The sequence below is a fragment of the Azolla caroliniana genome, unplaced genomic scaffold, assembly GCF_043228905.1.
Source record: "Azolla caroliniana isolate FFs.n. ecotype wild unplaced genomic scaffold, voAzoCaro1.0.p SCAF_13, whole genome shotgun sequence".
NCBI lineage: Eukaryota > Viridiplantae > Streptophyta > Polypodiopsida > Salviniales > Salviniaceae > Azolla > Azolla caroliniana.
Window position 1 is genome coordinate 92,266 of NW_028230448.1, and position 21,878 is coordinate 114,143.

At 41.0% G+C, this 21,878-nt stretch overlaps 2 protein-coding genes across 2 annotated transcripts; one reads left to right on the forward strand and one right to left on the reverse strand.

The window, feature by feature from the left end:
• The first annotated feature begins 3,144 nt into the window (after window positions 1-3,144).
• LOC147855888 (uncharacterized) lies at window positions 3,145-3,963 on the forward strand. The gene is made up of 2 exons (XM_087329577.1): window positions 3,145-3,405; window positions 3,475-3,963. Exons 1-2 carry the CDS (start codon window positions 3,145-3,147, stop codon window positions 3,961-3,963), a joined length of 750 nt encoding a protein of 249 aa, XP_087185703.1.
• A 5,973-nt stretch (window positions 3,964-9,936) lies between these two features.
• On the reverse strand, window positions 9,937-21,514 carry PEL1 (Eukaryotic release factor 1 (eRF1) family protein). The gene is made up of 16 exons (XM_087329721.1): window positions 21,403-21,514; window positions 21,220-21,302; window positions 21,061-21,136; window positions 15,510-15,584; window positions 15,367-15,423; window positions 14,329-14,374; window positions 14,176-14,251; window positions 13,966-14,041; window positions 13,819-13,851; window positions 13,674-13,742; window positions 13,484-13,590; window positions 13,323-13,395; window positions 13,190-13,228; window positions 12,619-12,713; window positions 10,215-10,321; window positions 9,937-10,107 (listed from the first exon to the last, which is right to left on the reverse strand). Exons 1-16 carry the CDS (start codon window positions 21,451-21,453, stop codon window positions 10,034-10,036), a joined length of 1,137 nt encoding a protein of 378 aa, XP_087185847.1. The 5' UTR covers window positions 21,454-21,514; the 3' UTR covers window positions 9,937-10,033.
• Between the last annotated feature and the right edge of the window lie 364 nt (window positions 21,515-21,878).

Below are 21,878 nucleotides of genomic sequence, written 5' to 3' on the forward strand. Positions count from 1 at the left end.
GGAAGAACTCCGACAACAGAAGGACCGGGACGATCGGTTAAGAGCTCAGGCAAACCGACGCCTGAAGCAGAAGACGGAGGACTTCAACCGTCTCTACCGAGATCACAAGCAGGCCGAGTCGGACAACAAGAAACGGGCAGCAGACTATGACCGGCAAATAGAGAAGCTGAAAGAACAGCTCAAAGAGACCCGATTAGACCTGGCTAAGGCAATGGATGAGGTCAGTGCCAACAAGGAAGCATTGTCGGCGGAAATAGCCCAAGCGACGGAGAGAAGGAAGGAATTAGAGGCGCTAAGGCGGGAAAAGCTGGATCTGACCAAGATCAGGAATGAAGAAAAGGAAAAATCGACCTTCACGATCAGCAAACTGCAAAGTACCTATGAAAAGCAGAAAGCGGATTACGAGGCCCAGGCTTAGATAATGGCCGACATTATAAAACGGGCAAGGAAGGAAAAGCAAGAAGCTTATGCGCATGTTAAGGCGGGGGTTGACCGGATCAAGCTCATCATGTCAGGATGGAGTACCCGAGCTCAGGCAAGCATCAACGAAAGTACGGAAAACCTATGGAAGGAGTGGTCACAACAGGCAGCCGAGCTGCAGACACTCCGAGCGGATGCCGAGAATCGGAGGAAGACCGGTGACAAGTTCTACAAGATGGATGAAGAAAGTATCGTCGCCATTCGGGAAGAATTGTTGGAGGATTTCTACACTTTAGCAGAAGAACACCTCAAAGAAATCCGAGGGCTGGTAGAGAGGTTGGATGACGGGCAGTTTGTAACTCAGTTGGAGTTGGAGAGATACGAGCAGGACCGGTTACGACAGGAAGCTAAGGGAAGAACGACGCCAATCACAATAAGTGAGGGAGAGCGACCGGCTGAAGTTGAACCAACCGACACCGAACAACCCCGACAAGGAATACCCGAAGAAGAACTTCCGATCGAAGGAGAAGAAGAAGAGCTGAGACCGGAAGACACCAGAGCAGAGGAAGAAGGCGTGCCGAGCCAACCAGTCAAGACCGGAGAAAGCGACACTGGTAACAAAACAGAGCCTGGAACAGAGGGAGAACAGGAAGAACCCGGACGAAGCGGTGAGGAAGCATCGGCACCACAGAATCAAGCAGAGCCGGAGCAGCAAATGTTTATGGAACAGCCCACCCAACCGGAGGTCGGAGACCAGGCAGGCAAGGAACAGGAACAGGAGGAAGAAGCACCACTTGACACCATCGAGCAAAGTGTGCTCGATATTTTGGAGGAAGAATGAGGCCGGGAGTGGATTCGAAGTGCAAGGCACTTTCCCACGGGCGTGCCATGTGTTGGCCGGTCAGAAGAGCAAGGACAAGTGGGAAGGCGGAGTCGGATCGGATAATAGGAAGTAAATAATAGTAGAATTATTATTCGGAGGGACGGATCCGGTACAGTGGTACCGATCCGGATCCAGACCGATTCGGATGTCGGTTGCCTAAGCGCACCGATTGTAACCTTGTCGGATGCCTATAAAAGGATCCGATGATTTGTAAAGGGTTGGACGGAAGTAATACAATAGTAATTATTGCGTGTTTATCTGTATCTCGTATTGTTTACCGTCTGTGCTTAATTGTAATCATCTTACGTGTGTAACCTAGCATCCAATCCTTACCACCCCTTTGGAGAAGTGTCGGATAGACACCTGTGTTGAGGCTAGTCCGGCCAGGCAGACAACAAGCTACACCGATGCCGACTGGGCCGGCAATGTCGCCGATCGCCGATCCACGTCCGATTTCACGTTCTCTCTTGCGAGTGTCGCAATCGCGTGGAGTAGCAAGAAGTAGCCGACAGTTGCACTGTCGAGCACCGAGGCTGAGTATAGAGGAGTGGTTGTCGCGACATGCGAAGCCATATGTTTGAAGCGACTACTTAAGGACCAGCAAGAGGAGGTGTCTGATCCGACGACAATCTACTGCGACAACCTCAGCAGCATCCTTTCTGGAGGTGCACTACCATTTTGTCTGTGAGCGTGTCCTTTCTGGTGAAGTTGCACTTCAGTATATTGTGACGGATCGGCAAACAATTGACATCTTCACCAAGCCTCTAGGTCTGGACAAGTTGCGGAAATTCTCGGGTACGCTTGGGTTGCATCACCTCGACGTGCCGAACTTGAGGGGGAGAGACGTCCCGAATGACCACGGAAGAGGGAGAGAAGTTCCAGAAGATGAAGACCGCAACACCGAGTCGGATGACGACTTCGGATCGGCTGAAGAAGCCGAGGGCGGATCCGAGGAAGAGTCCAAAAGCGGACATAAGGGGAACAACCGAAAGAAAGAGCCGAAGCCAACCAAGCATGGGGGAGATGACGTCGTCAAGGGTGAGAAAACCGAAGATGAGTTGGAGACAACCAACTCAGACGAGAGCGAAAACCGATCGGAGGTAGCCGAGTCGGTTCGGATGTTTGATTCAGATACACTGAATCAACCGAGGGCCAAGCGGAAAAGAAGGCAGTAGGAGAAGTGCCAACACCGCGACAGCAAGGGAGCTGTGAAGGTCCGTGGGAGCAGACAAGCTGACCGGAAGGGTCGATGCGCACGGAGTCGAACAGGCCGAGGAGCGCGAGCGAGGCGTGGAGCCAGGAGGAACCAGAGCGGTGATCCGGAAGATCCTGAAGAGCCTCAAGTTGAGTTTGAGGGGGAGTGTTGAGAGACAAGCTCAACATCGGCTGGATCGGTTGAGCAAGCCGAGGACTGGATCGGTTGGGACCGATCAGTTAGGCCGGACCGGTGCGTAAAACGGATACGCAAACCGGTGCATAACGAGAGGCCGTGTCGGTGCGTAAACCGAAAGGCCGTTAGAGGGATATTCCTCGTAAGGAATAGTTTTGGGAGTAAGTGTCGAGGCTCATTTATGAGCAGTCAAGTACTGTCAGTACTTGTGTAAACCCGATTGTCAGGGCTTGTATAAAAGGTGCTCACTGAGCACGATGTATGTACAAAGAGTTAGTATTTTTGAATTGAGTTTTTGTGTGTTCTCTCTCTGTTTCTCCCACGTACTGTGTATATCCAAGCTCTCCATTAAACCTGCGTATTTTTCTCTGTGTTCATTTTTTTATTGCTTCCGCACATAATCTTTCACAATAGGGTGTTATGGCCCTTTTTGGAAAGAGTAGTGAGAGCTATGGCCTTCCCCAACAATGGAGGAATTGCACTTCTGCACTCTATCGGATTGCTACCAGTAGCATGTTGGTATCTGGTGCTAGGGGCCCCGCCTTCCAACTACACGCTCAGTGAGGCAAGGTTGTCCCTAGCCCCATATCTCTATCTATTTGTAACCGAGGCTTTCTCTGCCTACTTACAAGCACCAAGTAGCAGACTGAGGGGATTTCCCATCCCCAATGTGATTGAGGATCTTCTGTTATCTGAATATGCCGACGATACGGTCCTTTTCTTGCAAGTCGATGATGCAAATTTGCAGCGAGTTGAACATCTTGTTGAGGACTTTTGTTAGGCTGTTGGTGCCAAGGTCAATTGGGATAAAACCCAAGGCCTTTGGTTCAGCGAACAAGAGAAGCCAAGGTGGCATCCCCATGCTGATTTTGCATGGGTCCCTGATGGGACGACATTCAAGTACCTCGGATTTACAATGGGGAGGGCAATCCCCAAGGGAGTGCAATTGTCCCATGTGCAAGCCAAACGAAGCAAGAAGTTGAACCAATGGAGCAGGTCTAAACTATCCTTCGCTGGTAGGGTTCTTATTGCGAACCAAGTGATGCTCGCCACCATGTGGGACTCAGTCTCCTACTGGATTATGGACCCTTCAGGTTTGCACACGATTAAGGCTTCCATCAGGGGGTTTATATGGTCAGATAAGGACAACCCGATGGCTACCGCCAGAGTGTCATGGCATTGGTTAACACAACCGCAGGCCAAAGGGGGGCTTGGCATCATAGACCCCTTAATGCAGAGCCAAGCATTGCTAGCCAAAATGGTGGTCTGATGCCTCCTGCTAGGTAAGGGGTACTGGAAGGTTCTACTTCGCAATAGGTTGCAGGCAGGGACTCCCAAGTATGGTAGGCCTTGGCCTGACTCCTTGAATTGGTGTTGCACGAGCGGAGTCCCACCCAAGATAGCTTTTCATCTAGAGGAGAGGGTCACAAACTCCATCTTGCGGCATGATGTCACGTACGACATCATTTGGTCAAGCACACGTCGGAGACACTAATCGAGTGGTCTAGACAACCATTATATTGGAACCCTCAGGTGCGTACAAGTGACAACGTGATGTTAGGGTAGCTTAAGGTCCTAGCATGGGGAAAGCTAGCGCAAACAAGGCTCCACTCTATAGATGATTGGAGACGCACGGTGGCTTTAGGAGGAGCCCAGGAGGTCCCATTTCCATTCCCTCCCCTCAAGGGAGCCATGAAAATGCGGAGATTGATAGCTGAGGCAGTTGATAGAGTTCTGATGGGGGAGGTGAGAGAAGATGCTTGGTTCAGTCTCTTTGATGAGGCTAGAAGGGTTAAGTTGTTGAAGGGCGTGAGTGGATCGGGAAGAGATACAATTTTTGGGGAGAGTCAGTAGGGGCTCTTGGCACCCAATCCGTGTGGTGGTGCAGGTTGATAACATCTAGAAGACAGACCCAGATGTTGCTAAGGTGGAACCCCATTGGAAGTTATGGGTATATGGTTGTCGTCCCCTCGTCAAACTAGAATGGGACCCAGGGGATTTCAAGTGGAAAAATGATGGCAGATTTTGCCATTTCTTCGAGTACAACACTAAAATGGGCCGAACTTTTCAACTGCAGCTAGACGACCCCTTACGCAATGGCTGACGTACATTGGGCATCCCTGATGAGGTGCTCATTACCTTTTGGAAGGATCTCTGGCGTCTCCACATGCCAGAAAAGATAACGTTTTTTTGGTGGCAAATCGGCCATAATGTGGTTCCCGTTGGCGAATCGCTAGGTAAACGTGGCGGCCCATTAGGCTACCCACTTTGCCAATCACCTATTGAGACTTTGAGGCATTGTCTATGGGATTGCCCTCAAGCTCAAAAGGTATGGGATAGAGTGACTCGCCTCCTTGCGGCATATGAAGTGGAAGGAACGGCATCGTGGAGTGTTGCGGCATGGATTGATCACTCCGTTGATAGGTGGACAGACACCTTCAATGCGGATAGTTGGTGCTACGTATGCATGAGAGGCAAAATCACCAAGATTCGATTTGAGAGAGGCTTGCAATCCGCATCCCCTAGGTTCCTGGAAATTTGGATGTTGATTACAGGCTTCACCCTGTGGTATGTATGGAAAGTGCGTTGCCTAAAGGTCTTTCAGGATCTGGTGCGGCCCCCGGAGGAAGTGATCATGGACATATGGCTTGCGCTTATCAGCTTCCTACGAGGGCAATTGGACGAGGTTTGCAGCCATTCCAATGACATGGTCACTGCTCGTTTGCGCTTTTGGCAGAAATGGCAGAACACGCCTATGGTGACACAAGGAGGAAGTGGCCCGAGGTGGAACTACTAGCCCCCACACTGGTTGTTTTTTACTCACTTACCACCCTCCCTTCGTTGTCGGCCCCAGGAGTTGTCTCGTACTAGCCAACACAGAAGGAAAGGCGATGTAACTAGTCTCATTTTCTTGAACTTAATCGGAGGAAGATTCCCCGATCTATGTATAATCCTCCTTGTACAGTCTCTTTGTAATAATGCTTCCTAACTAATGGGAAACTAGCTTCATTTTGGAAAAATAAAATAAATTTGAATAGCTTAGTGGTTAGTCTAAGAGCTATTCACTATGTTAAAACAGGTGCAAAGAAGGAAAAGGGATAATTACATTTAATGTCGAAATTAAGCTCCTCTCTTGCTCTATGAAAAGAGGAGAAGTGGGTTTATCTCAAGTCGCTCACTTTGCCTTAGGAGGTTGCCCATTTTGAGTTTTAGAGTGTACCATTAGGTTTCCTTTCCTCGTCTTCTTCCTCTTTGGACTTTAGATTTTTGCAGGAAACCCTCTTCTTCTTCCTCTACAGACTTTAGAGTTTTTCCTCTTACCCTTCCTCTTCTTCTTCTTCTCCTCCTTCTCCTTGAATTACTTGAGGATTTAGGAGTTTATTTTCCGTGTTCTTCGCAAGGAGTCCTCTTAGTTCTTCTCCCTTTAGGGTTTCTGATCAATATTCTTCTTCGGCAACTTCTTCAACTTTCAAACTATTTACCTATTTTCGTTTAATTCGGAGGTTCAGTCTTCTTCTATGCAACGCAGAACGCTACACATCGGGGATTCCAAGAGAAGGGTTAGACTACCTCGCACTCTGGTTGTTGACGGGAGGATGATGTGACACATGAACACTCACCATCATCCGGGCGACGTAGCCAACTATGGTAGTTGTGGTTCTAGAGGCTCACTTGACTTACCTTCATTGGAAACTCTTTAGTCTCCTGTTCGTTCGTTTCATTTTCGTTTGTACTCTAATCATATATGACCATTTTGTAAAACCACTGAAATCGTGGTACTCTAGTTCTATTTGTTGTAAATCCTAATTTTGTAAAGAGACCCTTTGTATATTTTTGTTCACATTTTGTCTTAATCTCATGTACATTCCCTTAATCATGTGTTAATCATCACTTAACTCGTCGCTCTTGTCAAGTCTAGAGAGCCTTTGAGTTTGAAGACCCTTTGGCTCTAGGCTCCCGTCAACTCTGGGCTCCCTTTGAGCCTGGGCACCCTTCAACTCTAGGCTCCCTTTGACTCTGAGGATCCTTCGAGTCTAGGACATATCCTCCATGCCTTCTTAACTTTGTGAGTTCCCTAGTCCATGACCCTCATGTTCCCACTCGAGTAGCACATGCACACGTGTTTTCGCAACAACAAGACGAGCAAGACAAGTGTATCAAGTGAGACAAGGAAAAGGAATAGTGATGCAAGTGCAATGAAGATGAAGACATGCATAAAAGTCACATTGTGATCACTCTTTTAACATTAGACTAACAAAAAAATATGGTAACACACAAATTATTAGATCTTCATGTCTAGTATCAGACAAGTCATGAAAGTTTAAGCCCATGTTATTATAAACACGAATTCCAACCAAAAACCTTGTGAACCATGTTTGACAAAAGTCGGGTATTATGTTAAAATGGATGTGTAAGATAGATCAGCCAAATTTGAATAGGGTATCACTATGTGTCTAAAACTATTTGAAACAAGTCAAATGGGTCACCACGATATGCATGTGAAATAGTCTAAAACCTTGTGAACCATGTTCGACAAAAGTCGGGTATTATGTCAAAATGGATGTGTAAGATAGATCAGCTAAATTTGAATAGGATATCACTATGTGTCTAAAACTATTTGAAACAAGTCAAATGGGTCACCACGATATGCATGTGAAATAGTCTGTTGTTGTGATGTGGCAAGCCCAAAGGCAGAATTAGAGAATGGAGGGGAAAAAAATATTAATTCAAAAAATAATACAAATATAAATAACCTAGTGGTTAAGGTGATTGAATCCATGCGAGAATGTCTAGGGTTTGAATCTTATAAGCATTTAATGTAGGGGGGCTTTTTCTCTCCCTATATAACAAGGGGGTTGAGGGATCAATTTGGGGTTCAACTACTTTATTGGGAGGTTAGCTCGTTTTGGGTGTTCTTGGGAAAACTTGTTCTTTTTTTCTTTTTTTCCTTGAGTGGTTTCTTGTGTGTGGTATGAGAGTGGATATTGGGCCACTTCTTCTTATTCTTCTACACCATATTGGGTTGTTTGTTGGCATTTTTCTTGCTCAAAAGAGGAAAGGAAGAGACAAAGAAAGAGGGGGTCTTCAAGAGGAGAAGAATGCAAAAGAGGGTGTGGAAAGCCATGACATCAAAAGAGTTGAGGTCATTGAAAATCATAGTTCTACCTTCCAGTTTACTTCCTATTTCTTTGTAACTATTTCCTTGTAATCATTTCTATGCATTCACCATCCATAACCACTCATTGTAAATCATATTTTTAAAAGGGAACATCTTTGTAAACAAATTAGAGGGGTTTGTCTCAATCAAAGAATTGGTTGTATTAAGCACGAGTACTTAGTCTTAATCCCCATAATCCTTGTGTAATCAAGGTGAGCAGAGAGAAAGGGGGCGAGAGAGGTTGACTCTCGGCATCTTCAATGAGCCCATTCCTCGAAGGGTTCCTCCAACCAAGCTTTTCTCGAACAAAGGTTTCTTCAAACTAGGGTTCCTTGAACCAAGTTTTCCTAGAAAGAGATATTTCTCAAAAAAAGGGATTATATGAAGGCTACCCATGAAGGGCTCTAAATTTTTTCTTGTGGCTAGCTATGGGAGCAATTCGTTTTTGTTTCTTTGTCTTGAAATCGAACCAAACCATTTATATAAAACAAAAACCATAGCTACTCATGGAATCGTTTCCTCCCTTGTTCAGGTTCCCGAAAAACTTTGCAATCTTCTTGTTTGACCAAAAAAACACAACCAAATAACAAAGCCACAACCAACCATGAAATATGTGAACTAGGGAACATATTTGGTCATGCCAATAGATGCACTAGTGGACCAGGCCATGAGGACAATGCAATTTCATAGAGCTAATAGATATTATCATATTTGTTTATTATTGTTTGCATTGCCTATTCTGGCAACCCTTGCTATGAAATTGGCAATAGATAAACTATGGAAAGAAAACAAATCATGAGAAGATTTGTTATTTGATAGTAAAAACTTAATAATCATTTTGCATATCCATAATGTTTATCACCAACATCCATAATATGTTGATTGAACATTTAGCTTGGTTAGTGGTGACGATATCACTTACATGGCACATTACATTATACATGCATTGGTGGCATTGTGTTGGATGTAGGATGTCAATCTCATCATTTGTTCCTCACTACAATGTTCAGCTACAAATTTTAAGATAATCATTATTGTCAATGATTTTTATAGATTAACATATCCTAATTTGCACAATTGTTTTCAATACACAAATTGAGTATGATGCCAAGCACAAATAACTTACACTCCTATTTAAAGTCATTTGGATTTATATTTAAAACACAACACGAGGCATGGATGTCAACCACATTCTATTGCTCTAACAATCAAGGGAATCTTGTTCCTTATGTTTCACACATTGACACTTGCAATGTCAAGTGTTCCACAGCAAAGAATTGAATGTGATTACCCTCATGGCAAGCAATTGCTAAGGTATGACCATTTCTAGGCTATACTTTCCTTGTCAAGCAATTCAACACATTGATAGAGTTTTGATGTTAGGACCGAGAAAAGAAGAGGAGCATGTGATTATTTTACAAGAGAGCGGGTTGTTGCTTTATAACCGGATGTGCAAGTGCATTTGCCATGAATCACAGTTTAGGGTTTATTGACAACAAGCACACACATTAGCCACAATCTATTTCTTTGATCTATAGGAGGGTAATGAATACAAATACCATCATCTTATCTTGGTCCAAGGACTTACTAACTAAGAAAAACATATCATGCTTCAATGGGCTTTTACTCAAGGAGCCAAAGCTTTACCCTCCCCCATTGAATAAGGTTGTGTTCAATTGCTACCTATGTTACAATTGGAGTGAGAAATGCATTCTTGTTTGATAGATATAGGTGCACATTCTGGAAGAAAAGTAGATTTGGAATATTTCATAGCTAAGATATCCAAGCATCATTGCTATGGACATATTGCCTTCATGTCAACTTGTCTCACAACACATTTGCCAATACATTCTTCCGTCTATCAACCTCCCCAGGGGCACATGCAATCAAGAACACCCCATTTGCATACGTGAGTTTTCCTTGTTTCCTACTTGCTTCATGTTCAATAGAGCACAATGCATCAGTCATATGATTGCGTATTATCTTGCACAAAGAGAATTTGCAAGTAAGCTCCTAACTTCCTTTCATGCGTAAGAAAAACAAAAACAAAAAACACTTACGACTGTAGTCCTCTTCAAACTACCATTTGTGGACAAATATAAAGCTTTACATTACAATCATAAAAATGAGAAATTTATCATGATGATCAAAATATTCATTATGCACAAATACTTTAAATAAATTATAGATCCATATCTTCCAAGTCCGGCAATGGAAACCGCAAAATAGCAGCTATCCCAGAGAGTTGTGCTAGCTCTGCAACCACCACATTTTAAGCAAGCACAGTTGAGACAATGTGCTTCAACAATTGAAACCTTGAGTGCTATAAAAACTGCAAACAATTATTAAAGTTACGAAATTACGTTCTCCAGAGACGTGCATTGATGAAAAAATATGGACGTCCCCTCCATTTCCTTTTATGGAATCAGTCAAGTCAACATACTTTCGTCGAGTAGTGAGATCGGCATTCCTAAAAAGTCAATCTGACATCTCCATCAACATTGATATGGTGTTCATGCGACAGGGAAATCAATGGACCCTCTTAAGTACAAAATGATTATTGATTCCCCAAAAGGCATTGTCAATGTGCAGAGCATAAAGATCATTGGAGAAAAATGAGTTTACCAGTATGCTGAAGACTCAAGCAGAATGGATTATTATAAAGTATGATGGTATAGGGAAAAAGAACCAAAAATGAATTAAAACTATTTGAGTGGTCAGCTCCTCAAAAATGGACAATGTTATCAACAGATTATAGGCGCTTACTCAGAAAAATGGTCAACTTTGGGATATATATTTTGAACTACTTCAGACATAGATGGGAAAGACTAGAACATAAATACTCGTAAATACAGATTGAGACTGGTTCTACTCATAAATACATTGGATAGTGCCACTTACTGTTATTTGTTTAGCTACTTGAAGGTGAACCGATAATTTGCGGATTTGCTTTCTAACCAACATGTTAAAGACCTGGATAATCCAGTCCTTTGACAAAAGGGAAAAACCTGCATACACAATTCTCGCAACTACGATCAGCTTCCATGAAATCCCGTCATGTCACAAGGATGTGAAATCAGCTTTCTGTTTCACAAATCCAAAGATTTGGAAACCCAAGAATGTCTTGAAGAGTTTTGCAAAATGCTGCCCACAATGGTTATGGTCTTCTAAATTTAAGTTTATAACATTCACTAAGTGAAAATTTTGACCAGATAGGTAGAGCCAACTTCAAGTCAGCTACTGTACTCAAAGAAAGCTGGGTTTCTAGGAATGCATGACTCATTCTTGGACTAGACAGGTAGGTCTTTAAGTTTGTGCCAACCTCAAGTCAGCTACTGTACTCATAGAAAGCTGGTTTCTAGGAATGCATGGCTGATTCTTGGGTATGAAGGTTGCAGAACAGGGCATGTATTGGGTGATCAGAAGTTCATTAAATTCAACCCGCTGTATCTGCACTCGGCCTTAATAGGTTACCAGTGGCCTCTGCTAAAGGGTATCGACTCCCAATTAATGAGTTTTTCCCACACTCTCTGATAGGATGTCTGTTTCGGGTTCAGGATTTCAGCAAACAAAGTTAAATAAGATGCCTAAGCTGATGGCATGTGTAAGGAGGGTATTGCACTATACGGAACTGCTAGTGCCAATGACACAAGAGTGTGAGGGGGAGACATTTGTTCAAGAACTGTAGCAGGTGCTGGCTGAACATAGGCATTGGCCAGACACCACCTCTGAGTGGTGGCCTATCCTTGCCAGCTCTGACAGTCCTGAACTTTTGCTTATCCTTGCTATGATTACATCTATGAATGAGAAGGAGAAAGAAGAAAACAAAGAAACATATATACATAAAGAACAGAAAAAAACGAGAAAAAAAAAACGAAGATACAAGTAAGAGGTAGTATCCATATTGAAAAAGAAGAAGAAGAAGACATAAGAAGACGAGAAAAAGCAGTAGAAAACGAAGATGCATGTAAGAGGTGAGTATCCATGTTACTAGATGAGTGACAAATCCACCCAATGCTATGTCGGCTATACTGGAAAGTAGCAGGTCATCAATTACCAGCAGCATGTCTTTCTGTAACAAGTTGTTTTGTTGAGGGAGCTCCCACAATCTCTGCAAGAGTGTCACTGCTTGGAGAGGGCTTCTTCATTTCCTAATCATGCAAGATATCATCATAACTAACGGTCTTTAAAGAAACTGTCAGCATCATAGAAGTCTGTCTTTATGTGTGAACGGGTGATCAGAGGATCCATAAATCCATAAATTTTAGACTTTCTAAGTTTAGAGCTCGACTAGATTAAGCTTTGAAGGTTGTACGATAGAATTAGCTACCATAGGAAGTTGTATCAATATCTTTAAGGACCAGCAATCATGTACAAAATGGAATTAATCAGAATCTATAAAAGATGGATACATACATGCATGCATGCATGAATATTCATACAGACATATGTGTGTGTGTGTGTGTGTGTGTGTAAAAAGAACAAGGTTTTTTTGTGATGGATGTGGTGACAATTTCTTCATAAAAAAAGAAAAAGACTAGCAATCATAAATGTTTAACTCGACTGCTGTTTTGTGCAGAATCTTCATCCATTGGATCCTAGAGATTCCCTTTCTTATCTTGATAAATAGATCTCTAAAATATAAAAGCATGGATGGAGAAACTTAATATTCCATCTTGGAAAAATATCTTTTGTATGTAGTATCTGTAGTATGCAAGATCAATGTCTGACCATACTCAATGAAAATAAACAACTTAGAGCACACACCTGAAAAGCTCATCTGTAAGCAGCAATGTCTGGATTGCAAGACGATCATGAGCAACTTCTACCTCCTTTGGACCATATATAGCTCTTGCAGGGTCCTGAAAAAATAAAGTGCAGTCATGTAAATAAATATTTCCGTCTAAGAATTTGCATTATGATTAGTGAAAAGAGGAGGGAGATGTAGTGTTCTAAATTCTGATCCATCAGTCATACCCCGAATTCTTATTTAAATGAATCTAGTGCTATTAGGCAATCATAGTTATCAAATTATTAGACACACTGGAATTTGCAGGGAAGAGTTCTGTCGAATTAAATATGCCGCAAAAGCTAATGTTTCTGATGTCCAAATTTGGATTTACTCTGGTTACAACCAAAATTGTCATTTAACAGTAAGGCTACATAGCAATATCAACGCTTGCAATAAGTTTGGAGTATCTTTTCTCATTATTAGCAGACCTATCTTCAACCAGAGCCAACATTGTATTTTCTGAAATAAGGAAGATGTTTTTTGTACTGAGCATAACTAGGGTTAAACAATTACCCTATTTAAAATGTTAAGAAAATAACTGCTTACATTAGAAAGCATATCGAAAAAGTCTTTCAAGGCTTTGACCTGTAATGATATAGAGCAACTCAGCACAACCTGACAATCGAGAAAACATGTATCTGCTGAAGGTGAAAACATGCATACTACTAGCACCAGATACCTCTTTAGCAGCTTTGGTATCCATGATAAGGTTCATAACTGAAGGAGCACTAAGAACTTCTTTCAATGAATGCCTAAAAATCCAATTGGCTTTTTAATTAGTTGACTATGCATCATTTAATTAAGTGCAAGTCAACCAAAAAACCAAAAAGAAATTTGTACTTGTAGCCTGACGAGGCATGCACAAGAACAATTTTTGCCTTGTTCTCAATGATCATCCTAAGCTCTCTTTTTGTTGCCTCATTAAGCATGTAGTTATAAAATTGATCCTAATATAACCGAGTACAAAAACCAATGGTTATAATACTGTTTCAAAATTTTCGATCAGGAGAAGTTGCTGAAGATAACGCACCTTGGTGAATCCTGGACCAGCAATAATTAGGCAACGAATTATATTGAAATCAATATTCCTAAGGACGGCCTGTGAGCAAAACAAATGTTAGGAGAGCAACATACAACGAAAATGAAGGCGCTTATGCCAAGCAATAGAATCAAACCTGGAACACGTTTTCTAAGAACTTATTGACAGCCTGTCATAAAAGCATAACTGTTGTTTAGAATGAAAGTGGAAGATGCTTAGAAGAAAAAATGTGTCGATGGCTCTCAATGAGAGAGTGGTTGTTTTGAACTCAATAAAAATGTACCTTATCATAGCCTGCAAGTGCTGGTCCATGCTTACGTGGAATAGAAGATTCAATTCTTGCTTTTGTCGTAGTGACACTACACCCAAAAATAGAAAACCATTTATCATTAAGAAGATGTAGTACATATTTAAAAACATCCTTTCTTCAATTTGCCTTGATAAACTCACAACAGAGAAGGTTGCAAGAGTCATTGCGAAAATGTCTCTTTACCTTTGTCCAACAAGACATACACAAGCTAAGCCCTCTTGTATCATCAAAGCAGCAACCTCAGCACTTGCAGCAGGATCTACCAGGTGCAATACGAGTGTGATGAACAAGAAATTTTCAAATAAAGAACTTTTTATGAGATACAGATAAACTCGCCACAAGCTATCTTCAAAGTTTCGACTGCTATGGAATCCCAGCAAGCCTGTGAACAAATCAATCAGTTTCCAAAAGAATATTAAAAACAGATAATATCCATTTGTGAGATCCAATGATAATTCAAAGGACCAACATGTAGATATTACAGATGTCTTGGTGCTTTGCTAGAAGAAATGAATATCACTTTACTATCCCCTGCCCAAGGTGCTGCCATGAGTCATAGGGCTAGCAAAGTCACCTATGTGAAGATGCAAATATTCTGATAAACTAGGTCGCATTTGTTTTGCAAAAGTTGAGTACTATTGAATTCTTTATGAGCTTTGCCGGAAGTTGTATGAGAGTATAGAAATGATTAGTACAACTTATTGTAGACAAGCACATACATGAACTTAGCAAGTCAAGCCTTACATGTATATGCATTGGTCATTCTAGAATTCAAAACAAGCTCTAGAGACAGCAAAACTACGTAAGGTAAAGCTCTCTTCTTTGTGTTCAATATCCATCCATTCCTAGCATTCTACCTTGCACTTACCTGGTGTAATCCTCAATGCCATGCATGTAATTGCTATTATATAAACGTTTTTGCAAATTTATGTTCAACATACTTCATAAGAGAGGCAATAAAAGTATTACAGAATCTCCATATTCTGAAGCTTCAAATATTTATCATATTTTGAGATTGATAAATCCAAAATTTAACATTTATTTTGTGTTTTAAGTCTCAAGTTTCTTTTTTTATCAGCTAATTGCTTTCTGCTTTTCAAACTCATCAATTTTACAGTATTCTTCTTTCTTTGGCACATCCAAGTTTCTTTTATCATAACATTTGAGGAGTATATTCACAGGTTTAGAATAGATTTTTCAGAAGTTCCCTGCACGAAATGATCATATTTACACATAGAGCCAAAACTTTCTTTAGATGAAAAATTGTGTACTTTTTCCATTATTCTAAGATACCAGCAAAATTAAAAAATAAATATTCTCAAACCCCTTCAACATTGATAGGAGCAAGTACCATGATTCAGGATCTTAATTTACCTTGGCTAAGGAGAATGGTCGTTGCTGGTCAATCTCCAAAGTATGATAAGCTCCTAGCTTCAAAAATTGAAATATATGAATTGATAAGGAGAATCCCAATGAAGAAACCTATTATGCCATTGCAGACCTTCACAGTGTCTTACCTTCACATGCTCATTTTCAGAGACATTTTTTCCACGAATACGAATAATATTTGCAACATTGTCATAATCTATCACCTATCCATCATAATAGTTTAATTAGAATGAAATAAAATCACAATAAAAAGCAAACTATGTTGAAATTTACAAGAAAATGGATGTGTCAAAATTTATCTCCAAACTTATCACGTAAACATAGAGAAAATTTGGCATAGCTCAACAGAAGAGAAAAGACATGATACCTACATTATTGTTTTACCAGAGGCTTATTTTTTTGAATAGGACCCAACACCTAGTTGAGTTTTATAATATCCAAAAAGAGCAATAGCAATAGCAATTATTTAAGTCTTGACCTCCCCATTTCTTATATATTTTGCAACTCAAATACACTCCAGTGATTGGATCATGAACAATTCACCTCCATGCGTTCATGCAATGATAGGAGACATTTAAACATTTGTGAAGACGTGCAGTATTCGCCATCCTTTTGTAAAGCCATAATTAAAGTTTATTATTATAAATCCTTTGTGCCAAGAAATGAATATGGAAGGTTCTTTTATTTTCATATGGACAGGATCTAAAAGCCTCAATGGAAGGGTCTTTTATTTTCATACAACTCAATGTCAAGATGCAAAATAGGCAGTGTAATGACCATGACAAATTGGGAACACGTAGATCAGCTGACTGAGGAGAGGATGACACAGGATATGGAAACATTTATTAGATGTAAGTTCTCAACAGCACCTAGTTATCTACAACAAGATGAACTCATTTCCAAATTCTAGCATCCTTCGATGTTCCCACTAAGAGGTGGCAAGATCATAGGTGGCTATATATCATTGGTTGGTACTTGTTTGTACCTTAGTTCACTTGTGAGAGTCTAGGCCTGGTTTTTCTTTGCTTAAGTTTTAGTCCTACTTTTGGGCTAAGAAATCATGACTGGCAGCAATGACAGTAGCCATCTTATGCACATCAAGAAGCTTTCATGATTGGCAGCAATGACACTAGCCATCTTATGTACATCAAGAAGCTTGAGGGTGCACATAATTTTGCACATATATCGTTGGTTGGTACTTGTTTGTACCTTAGTTCAATTGTGTGAGAGTCTAGGCCTGGTTTTTCTTTGCTTAAGTTTTGGTCCTCCTTTTGGGCTAAGAAATCATGATTGACAGCAGTGACAATAGCCATCTTATGCACATCAAGAAGCTTTCATGACTGGCAATAGTGACAGTAGCCATCTTATGCACATCAAGAAGCTTGAGGGTGCACATAATTTTGCAGTATGGAAAAAGCAATGCTACAACATCTTGTTGCAGAAGAAGCATGCAAAGCCTATTAAAGTCAAAGGGGCAAAGCCTACAAATATAGACCAAGATGATTGGCAAGAATTGAATGAGCTTGCACACTCAACTATTGAGTTGTCAATTTCTGATGCCTTGCTGCTTAATATTGAAGGTTTGGACACTGCCTAATCTATATGGACTAGACTAGAGGAACTATATGCCCAAAAGACGGCAGCTAGCAAAGTTTATTGGCTTAAGAAACTTATGGATTTGTGCATGAAAGAGGGCACACCCATGTCAATTCACCTGAGTGAGTTCAATTCCATTTTCCGCCAACTAGTCTCAAGTACTCGTCATCCAACCACCGGATTGGACGAAACCATTCCGCATTTTCATCGACTCCTCTGATACGAAAATCGGCAATGCGTTGATGCAGTTAACAGTGCCCAACTAGTATCGGCTGGTCTATTACGCCAACGGGCATCTTTCGGCAACAGGAATTATTCGACCACCGAGAGAGAGGTCCTCGAGATGATCTATAGTATCACCAAGTTTCGACATTACCTATTCGGCCACAAATTCACTTTTCACGCCGATCATTTGACACTCCTTTACCTCGTCACAAAACAATCTTTAACCGGCCGACTAGCTCGATGGATGCTACTCCTACAGGAATTTGACTTTGATATACATCACAAGCCAGGAATACAGCACTCGATAGCGAACTACTTGAGTCAACTCGAATCGGGGGAGCCAACAACCGGCGTACAAGACGACTTCCCGGATGGAAAGATTTTCCGAATCAACTTGGCTGACAAGTCGATTTCAGTAATCGGTTCTCAGACGCCGAAGACAAATGGATGGACGTGCAAGGCACTTTCCCACAGGCGTGTTGTTGGAGGGTGGCAACTCTAGACTTGCACTCTCTTTCATCTTTATTATCTCTGTTCTACATTCTTTCTCTTCCTAAATTCTTCTCTCTCTAGAATCTGCAACACTTTAAATGCCTTTCCTCTTTTCCATTTCTTCCAAGATATTCCCTCTTATTCCTAGTTTATTGTACCTGTTTGGTAGTACAAGAGTCACTTAACTACCAAACAACCATTTCACCCACTTTCCCCAATATTTTATAAATAGGCTATACCAGCCTCTTTTGTAAAGACTTCTACTTTTGCTGCTACTTAAAAACAAGCTCTACTCTTTGGTTGTCTCTACTCTTTGCAACCATTTTTTCTACTGCTGTCTAACAGCCTTCTCATAGTTTGGTTGTGTCTATCATGTTCTAATAATTGTTCCACAACTGCTATTAACAGCTTTTCTCACATGGTATCAGAGCAGTGAGGTCTCCATATCCTCAGCCTGATTTTTTTTTGCCAAAGAGCACACCGACCTATCTTCTTTTATCCCTCCCTCCCAACCCTATAGCGGAGGTTCTCTTAGCAACCACCCTCCCAACCTACATAGGAGGTTAATTCTTTTTTCTTTTCCGCTCATCTGAGCCTCGCCTAGCATCTAGGAAGGAGTAGAAAGACCCTGGGCATCTACTTACAGTTGCTGCAAATTGTCCAGTTGTAGCTCAAGAGGAGGATATCCATAGCCTCACATGCCACCATTGTTTCATCAACAATTCCCCAACTCCCCAAAGAGTCCATCTTGGATGGGAACAATTACTTGGATTGGGAACTGCAAATAAAGACCTTGCTATAGTACCATCGTCTATGGAATGTAGTCAATGGTCGTGACAAGAAACCACCAGTAACTTCATCCTCCTCAACCAAATCAATTGCTGGCTCATCTAACGCTGAGATTGGCTAGATAAGTATTCTCGTGCTCATGCTTTCCCACCGGTAACTTCATCCTCTTCAACCAAATCAATTGTTGGCTCATCTAACGTTGAGATTGAAGCTTGGCTAGATAAGTATTCTCGTGCTCGTCAATTTCAAAATACAGATGAAGAGACAGCCAATGAACTATGGGCAGCCATCAAAAAGAGGTATCATCGAGCTAATCATGCTCAAATGATAGCTATTGAGGGCGAACTAGCAAATCTCAAGATTCATGACACTCTCAACATCATGGATCAAATAACGCAATTTGTTACTCTCCAAAAGGAACTAGTTTCTTTGGGAAGCAAGTCAACTGAAGTTGAGTTTGTGCATCACCTAATGATAAAGCTGCGTAAGTCATTCTCAGCCTTTCGTGACACAATTTCTCTTCTTCCCAACACACCTGATATGAATACATTTCTTGGCATGCTACAAGACAGGGCAACAAGGAAGAAAAGTGCTCAAACTTTCAATGAGACACTTCTATATGCGAAAAGTAAAGGCAAGTGGAAGCAAATTGGCAACTTCTACAACAAACCCAACCCAAGACCACCAAACAACCCAGCCTACAAGGAGTTCACCTATCATTATTGTGCCTACAAAGGTCACATTCAGCCCCACTGTCAGAAAAAGGAAAGGGACGATGCCAAGAAATCTTCTTCTACCGAAAGTTAACCTACACCAAAATCAAACTCAGTCCACTCAGCCAAAGAAACAGTTTTCCTTGGCATTGAGGAACATTCTTCACATTTGGCTGGAACAACTACCTCAACCATTGGTGAGTGGTTAGTAGACAGTGGTGCCACTACACACATGACTTATGACAAATCCATTTTGCATGATGTGAAGCTTAACTCCTCCCAAATCTCCATAGGAGATGCCTCAAGCATTGAGGCTTCATGTGTGGGTAATGTGTTTCTTTAACACTTCTTCAAACGATGAACCTACCGCTCTTCAAGATGTGCTACATGTGCCTCGCATATCTGCCAACTTACTTTTGGTCTACCGAACCACTAAGCAAGGTTATGGAGTTTACTTTGATAGCTCAATTCTGGAAGTCATTGACACCAACAGCCTACAAATTGTAGCTAGTGGGCACACAAGAAGGGGGTTTATATTGCTATATAGAGAGATTTGGACAATGGACTCTGAAATCAGAACATATAACTTTATCTATTAATATTAAATATATGGAAGGATTTGAGTATATGAAGTTAAAGCATAGTGCAAAACAAACATATTTGCGCATAGACCTTCAAAAGAGCAAATATGTATGTCATAATGGTTGAGGATATCTTACAAAAGACACGTCACAAATAGTACAACAATAGAATGCAAATGGAAAACTTCCTAGAAAGTCATTCTGTCATGCACTTTAAAAGAAACATCTTTTGGGATAGGCATGCTCGTAGCAATGGTACCAATGTAGCTCAACGAAAAGATATTTTGATAAGGAATGCCATGACAAAAGCACCTTTATAACATTAGATACAGTCAAAGATAAGGAGAACCATCAAAAGTGTCTACATGCGTACAAAAGACTTGTTTAAAAGAAAGGAAAGACTATGGGAAGTTAATCTGCAATTTCTTGACACCCAAGAGAAGGCAAACAATCAAATAATCATGATCAGTTCTCTTATGGTAAAACTATTTGGATGTATGATAAAGTGCATGAGCTGAATAGAATGATAAATACTTGTTAAATACATAGAATACATCAAATTTTTAGAATACGTAAAATGTGTGAAAATTTGAAAAATGATAATTCTAAAACGTAGAATATGTGTAGAATACTTGAGAGTATTCTAAAACATAGAATACACGTTTTTTAACAACTATGCCTTAAACCATCTTTCACAACAGAAACCACTTTTGCTCCACCATCAAATTGTATTTAATAATTCATGGCACAAAATTACCCATAGTCAGAAGTTCATGTTTCTAGATGTAGATGTATAGGGAAAATTGCAATAGTGTCGAGTCAGTTTACATTCTATGTCGATGGTCCGTACCACATTGTCTACAATTTCCATACTTTGGAATGGGTGAAAGTACGAGAATGTGAATAAATTGCTGTCTTGGACACAGCTATTTCGGTTGGTAATTAGCTTATGAGGTTCAAATCATTTACATGTGTTTCTATACACAAGTAAATGTTCTCACCCAACTATGCCTCTGCTCGGTACATGTCAATATCTTCCACCCAATATCAATGGCTTAAGTATGTCATATTTTTGCATGCTCTTAAGCATGCATGCACTTTCATAACAAAAACAATGTGAAATTTCAGTGTTCTATCTAAAGAGTTATAATAGTGTTCCAACTTCCTATTATCATGCTTCTCATCAAGTATCTGTATTTATGAGGCATCCTTTTTTTTGGACGAGGTGAAATATGGGAGAATCAGATTAGATTACCGATAATAATAGGAACATTGCATATTACCTCTACTTCCACCTCCAGCCTTGTATGAACACGTTCAGCTTCTTTACTTCCAGAGGATGTTTCTCTTTGAACCTTTCTGGATAAAATGAGGAGCCAAACTAGAGTTAGATCGGATAAGTATTGAGTTGAAAATGAGAAGGTAGTAAAAGATTAGCATACCTGATGGTGGACGCTGACAGTCGGTCCCCTTTGGCAATTAGGTTGTAGCAAAACCACAGATCTTCAGGATTCTCAGGTGTAAGCTGGAAATCAAGCACTAAAGGCAGTCAGGGCCTTGCAAATTAAGGGACTATAGATGCAGAAGCGTGGGCTTCTAAGGTTCCAGTTCGGGAACGTACGTACCTTCACGATTCCGGGGCCATCCAATGTGAAGTCCCGACGTCTAAGCTTCATTGTCTGCTGCCAAAGGGCACAGGCCTCTCTCTGTTCTGGCTAGCTATGGCTACACAAGAGCTTCCAAACCTCTCTGTATGTATGTTATGTATGTATGTATGTATGTTTGTATATGATGTATGCATGTATGTATGTATGTATATATGATGTATGTATGTATGTATGTATGTATGTATGTATGTATGTATGTATAATTCTGTCCTACCGTTCCCCACACCTCCCTCCCTCATTCACTTTTCGAAATCCAAAGAGTCGCAACGGCCATTTCTGACTTTACCCCCCGGACCGATTACAAGAGCTTTTTTGTTGCAGTTGCAGTTGTTAGGGTTTTCGGTTTTTCCGTGCATTGATAGGAGTCAGCAACGCTTGCATTCAGTTTGGCTCGACAATGTCAAACCCAAACAATTTAAAACTGAACCGTTTAA

Excerpts from the sequence above, each read along its gene's own strand:
- LOC147855888 (XM_087329577.1), top strand. The coding sequence starts at position 3,145 with ATGGCCTTCCCCAACAATGGAGGAATTGCACTTCTGCACTCTATCGGA. Across the intron at positions 3,406-3,474 it reads CTGAATATGCCGACGATACG|GCTGTTGGTGCCAAGGTCAA; the intron begins GTCCTTTTCTTG and ends GACTTTTGTTAG.
- PEL1 (XM_087329721.1), bottom strand. The coding sequence starts at position 21,453 with ATGAAGCTTAGACGTCGGGACTTCACATTGGATGGCCCCGGAATCGTG. Across the intron at positions 21,137-21,219 it reads CTGTCAGCGTCCACCATCAG|AAAGGTTCAAAGAGAAACAT; the intron begins GTATGCTAATCT and ends CATTTTATCCAG. Across the intron at positions 14,375-15,366 it reads GACCATTCTCCTTAGCCAAG|GCTTGCTGGGATTCCATAGC; the intron begins GTAAATTAAGAT and ends ATTTGTTCACAG.